This window comes from Phaethon lepturus, unplaced genomic scaffold (genome assembly GCF_000687285.1).
Source record: "Phaethon lepturus isolate BGI_N335 unplaced genomic scaffold, ASM68728v1 scaffold50133, whole genome shotgun sequence".
Lineage (NCBI taxonomy): Eukaryota > Metazoa > Chordata > Aves > Phaethontiformes > Phaethontidae > Phaethon > Phaethon lepturus.
Window position 1 is genome coordinate 3,480 of NW_010532213.1, and position 5,230 is coordinate 8,709.

The 5,230-nt window shown below is 41.2% G+C and overlaps 1 protein-coding gene across 1 annotated transcript in view; it reads right to left on the reverse strand.

Annotated features, from left to right (window-relative positions):
• The window catches only part of LOC104619016 (BDNF/NT-3 growth factors receptor-like), a gene marked incomplete at its 5' end in the record, with an annotated part of 6,507 nt that extends 2,882 nt beyond the window's left edge, over positions 1-3,625 (reverse strand). The window contains one exon of the mRNA XM_010284760.1: positions 3,495-3,625. Coding sequence (XP_010283062.1) covers positions 3,495-3,625 — 131 coding nt within the window. The remainder of the gene's footprint in view (positions 1-3,494) is intronic.
• Positions 3,626-5,230: the final 1,605 nt, after the last annotated feature.

The window sequence follows — 5,230 nt, forward strand, 5'->3', positions numbered from 1 at the left end:
GACAGTAAAAATGCTGAAAATTTTGTCCTGTGAGGCTGGCATGTTGTATATTTCAGAAAGTGCTTTTTATCTCACAGAAACAGCAAAATTATCATATGACAGAGCAGTTGCCATGGCAATTGCACATTTTCTGTCAAAAAGCAAAATGCAGAAAGGTCTAAGTCCAGGTAAAACCCAGACAGGGTTTCTGCTACCAAGGGGTGACTGAAATTTCTGTTACCCAACATTGACAAGTCCCTTTTCATTATTTCATGCAGCACACAGAATAGACAGAATGCAGGAGAGAGAGCTTACATAGGCAAGGAGGAAAGTGAAAAAAACAAAAATTAATAAGCACACAGAATTTACATAGAAATGACAGAATAATGCATTTAGCATGTTCTCAGTGCAAGGGAAAAATAAAACCAAACAAAACTGTAAGAGCACAGGAGATATAAAACATATGAAGAATTATTGTTGTTGTTATTATTAACAAATAAACCAAAGCTTTAACATGCAAAGCACTCTCACCAGTCCATGGGAGTTTTGCCCAAGTAGGAACTGAGAGACAGCTCCATGTACATACAACCCTACTCATCCAGCAGCTGAGACGACACTTGGGCAACAGAGGGACTCCCTGGCCGTTACAGAAGCTCCACAACCACTGAATTCAGCCTTTTCACACTTAATAGATGGACCACCATCCCACAGTTATTCTCCTCTATGGGGTTTTTGTCCAGGTATCCACTTAGAAACTGTTCTCTGCAGATCTGTGCTCCATAGGGAGTGCAAACCTGTAGCTCCTCAATCCACCCCTACACCACTGAGCTGCATCTACAAGTAAGTCAGAGAAAGAACAGGGGAATCCGGCTCTTACCAGCATCAGTATGACTCAGTAATGAAATGCTCAGGATACCTTTCCTTTACTCTCTTTCAGACTTTCACTGTGAAATCCTTACTAGTGCTCCCCATCACCATACAGTAGCTAAGGTCAAGAAATGAGGGGTGGTTTTGACCCTTAGCTGAACTAAGAAGTTCTGAAGAGTTGGAAACATTTAGTTTTCCTCCACAGGTGCCATGGAAATGTTCTTCATCTTGTACAGGCAGCACTCTACTAGAGTTTTTTCTGGACCTCTTAGCTCCTATATAATTTGCTACAGCAATGTCAATATTTCAGATATTTGATGCATTTTTGAGTCAGATGAAGTAGCTCCTGTGAGGTTCAGTGCCAGGGTTTTTAGCATGCTTGTGCTTGCTGCCACAGTTGCCCAGCAACCATCAAGCAAAAATAGGTACCCTGGTGAATGAAAAGAAATTCTGATGAATCTCTCACGAATCTCACACAGGTGACACAATGCTTCCCCCAGGCCAGCTCACTCAGCTTTCTTGCTGCCTAAATTCTAAAGAGAACTGCCAGGAAGTGCCAGGCAATTAACCACTTGGCTATACAGGGATCAATCCAATGGTCTAGTTAGCTAAAAACTCACTCTTTGATAGGGACCAGAATCAGACCTTCAAGAGTTGGTGCAAGAAACTGAAAGTGGGCAGTGTAAGGGTATGTGAAAGGAGTGTGTCTGCTCCTTTAAAGGTGTCTGGTCAAGGACCTTTTTTCAGTGCATCAAGGCAAAATAAGGAGGAAACCATAAACAAGAACATTCAGGGACAGAAACCTGACTGACATGATAACAGAAATGTTGAAAACCAAACTTGGTCAGTCACACTAATTGATGAGGGTGTGTGAGAGTGTGAGAATGTTATCTGATCAGGGATATAGTCAATTGGGAAACCAAGGGAAAAGCAGAAAGCCAGAAACCAAAATACACCAAGACCCAGACCTGACAAAGCAAACATGGAGACAATGACAAGAAACAAACCTCACCAGTCACACTAATTAATGGGCTATCAAGAAACCACAGGTGCCACTTCAAGTAAAATCAACCTGAATTTTGCAACTGATAAGACTGATAAACTGATAAAACTGATAAAATGGGAGGGGGGGGGCTGAACTGGTAGGGATTCAGAAACCGATAGAGCTGTACAAATTCATGGGGGACATGCAGGGGAAGGGGAGAACAGGAACAAAGAAAGAGGTAGACACAAAAGAGTATAAAAGGGGTCAGTCATGTGAAAAATGGGGGCAGTCAGTACGCTTGTCTGGCTGAGCCCTGTGCCTGATCACCGCAGTCTGGCCTATCATTTTATATTTTCTTATTAAATCTTTTCTTAACTATTTCTCTGCATAATCTCACTCTCTAAAAAGCTTGTAACCTTGGCAAATCCAAAAAACCCTGCTATTTTTGATGGAGTAAGAAAGCACTCAACAAATCCATCCTCTTTTTGTGTTCTCTCACTGCCAGATCCAAAACTGTTTCTTGTTTACAATGTCAAAAAGATGATCTGCTGGGATTCTTAACTGTATGGTTTGATCCAAAATGTACACACAGTTGCCTAATTGTGAATGGACAGATAGTATTATTTTCTGATCCCTAAGCACAACCCAGATTCTAAAATGTATATTCTCACTGCCTTAAATGAGATACTTTAAATGTTGAACACATTGTTCAGCTTTCAGCAGAACACAGAGACAGAAGACTGTTGGCAGGGAGAATTGGCAAACTCTTAGTAGAGTATGGTTTCACTGATATTGTTTTCTAGCGTGCATGCATAGCTGAGGATGACAATTGACCTCAGTGGTTCCATTTTGAGGAACAAAAAGGTTTGGCATGGTGAAGCAAGTCTGGTGTGCAAGCTCCAAGATCATGATGGAAATCTAACTTCTTGGTAGATTCCCAATGTGCCATGTAGTCTGTGCCCTTCCAGGGTTCCAAAGAAATCCTTTTTTCCCCCTCAGAAACACGAGAATTATTCTGAATACTGGCAAGTCCAAGGTTATTGTTTTCACATAGTTTCCTTTTCCTTTGGACTGTATTTTGGGAGGGTTGAATGGAGAATAAGAATTGCTCCTCAGGGTCTGAAATATCATGACTTCTGGATTTCCACACAGCCAGTGTTTAACAGCACATGACAATATTATCTACAAGTTTTTTTATAACATTCCTGGCAGCCATATTAATGACAATTACCCACGGACAATTTAAAAGGTTGACTAAAGGTATTGCACAGTTAATGGAAAAATAGGCCTTCTTTGACTAGCAGTTATACACGTAGGCTATTCACTTATCTGGTTATAGAATTTTTTTTAGACATACAAATGTCACATGTATTTTAAATGACTTAAATATTATTTTTCAGAAATCATATCTTAGATCATAAAAGGTTTTGCCCCTTTGTGACACTCAGTTTCTTCCTTTTCCTTACGAAATTCAGCTCTCATTTTATAATCCACAGCAAGATGAAATTTCATGTTCTCTTAATGCTCCATTAGCCTTGTGAACCCCTCCCCATATATTAGAGGAGTTACATGGGGCTACGGAATAGGCAAACATGATCATTTACAAATAAAATAGCATTAGCCGCAACCATGAATTAATAATGGAAACCCTAGACTCTTTTACCTTCACTGCCACCAAGATCTTGTCCTGCTCGGGACAGAGGTTATAGCATTCAGCCAGAAAGACTTTCCCAAAGGCTCCTTCTCCAAGTTCTCTTTTAAGAACAATATTGTGGCGCTTGATGTGCTGAACAACTGTGAACAGAACACAAAATGGAGGTCAAAAGTGAACTGCAAGGCCACAACAGGAAGGGGCTTGTGCTTATGGCCACATGGAGACAGGTTTGTCTGTACAGCACAGTGCATATCATGAAAAGAATCAATGTTGCCTGTATGTCATTCATTAGCAATTTCTCCAAAAAGAATGTGTTGATATATTTATATTTGGAACGTAGTGCATTTGCTGGATAAGAAGAAGATATAGAATTAAGAGTCATCTGGGAAAAAGCTATTTATCATTGTGCTTGGATGAGTGCTGTAGAGCATACATAACAGTGAATGCTGCTGGGTAAACAGTCCAGAGTCTGGGATATATTCAGATGTGGACCAACCTCAGGCTCCATGCTTGACCACATGCATGTTCCAAACTGGGTGTCCATTTACTTAGAAACTACCTTATCTCCATTACTAAAGAATGTAAAAAGGAGTGCTGCTATTAACAGGTGTGGAGAGAAATGAGACAGCCTGTTCCTCTTGCTATCACCAACTTTGGGGTAAGGGGCCACAGTCTATGAAAGGAAAATACATATGTTCCAAATCATAAGTCTGTGAAGATGCAACCTCAGAACACTGCATATATACTTAATAATAACATGTACATGTGTGAGGTGAGCTTGGTGCTGGAATAAACTAGAAGACAGACCTGGGATGCCCTGAGCCACCTCCAACATAAGCCTACCAGGAAGGCAGCACATCTGAGAAGCACACCACCACAAGACTCAGCTGCCACTCAACCAGGTGTCAGAAAAGCCATTGCCAGCATTAAAACAGGCTTGCTGCACATGCTCTGATCCCATGAAGGGATGCTGTGGGGCCCTGAGCTCCCAGCCAGCTACTCCCAGTGTGCCACCACTCACCTGCAGGGCTCGGTAGTGCTAGAGGTGCAATGCCCAGCTGCCCTCTCACAGGTCAGCATGCCATTCTGTCTCTTATTTCCAGGGTGATGACTAAATGTGCTGTTTTCAAAGGGTGGGGAGAGTCTATTAAATATTTCAGTGCTGACATTTTCAAACCATAACAAAAGATAAGCTATGAACAAGGCCTTTGCTGTAGGGTTCTTCCAAATGAGGTTGGGGACATGGGTCTGTAGAGGGTACAGAGCCAATTTTTATTTAGCTTTTTAGCTTCCATTTTGACAGCCTCTAGAGTGCACGGCCTACAAACAGGAGTACTCAATGTACCCTGCACTTGGGTGATATGTATCTGTAAGCCCTCTGGATACCAATATTTCCACTACTCATTCCAATACCCTTTGTCTCCAACACTCTATCAGACACAGACAGAATTGCTGTGATCACATTCATTTCATATAACAGTCAGCTTGTTGGACAGAACAGTATGGAAGAGTGGCTATTTATAATGTTCCAGGCCCACAAAAACCTGTTCCTGCCATTGCTGTGGTTGCAGGGTGAGGCAATTATGAAAACGGTTCTCCTTGTATGACAGGTCTCTCATTAAAACTGAGAAGCCATGCTTTGAAATAATAGCAAAATAGACATTAAATGAGACCACAAGTTACAAACATTTTTTATTCTTGTCAAACTTTGGTATACTGTAAAATTAAGTTATATTATTGCAAGA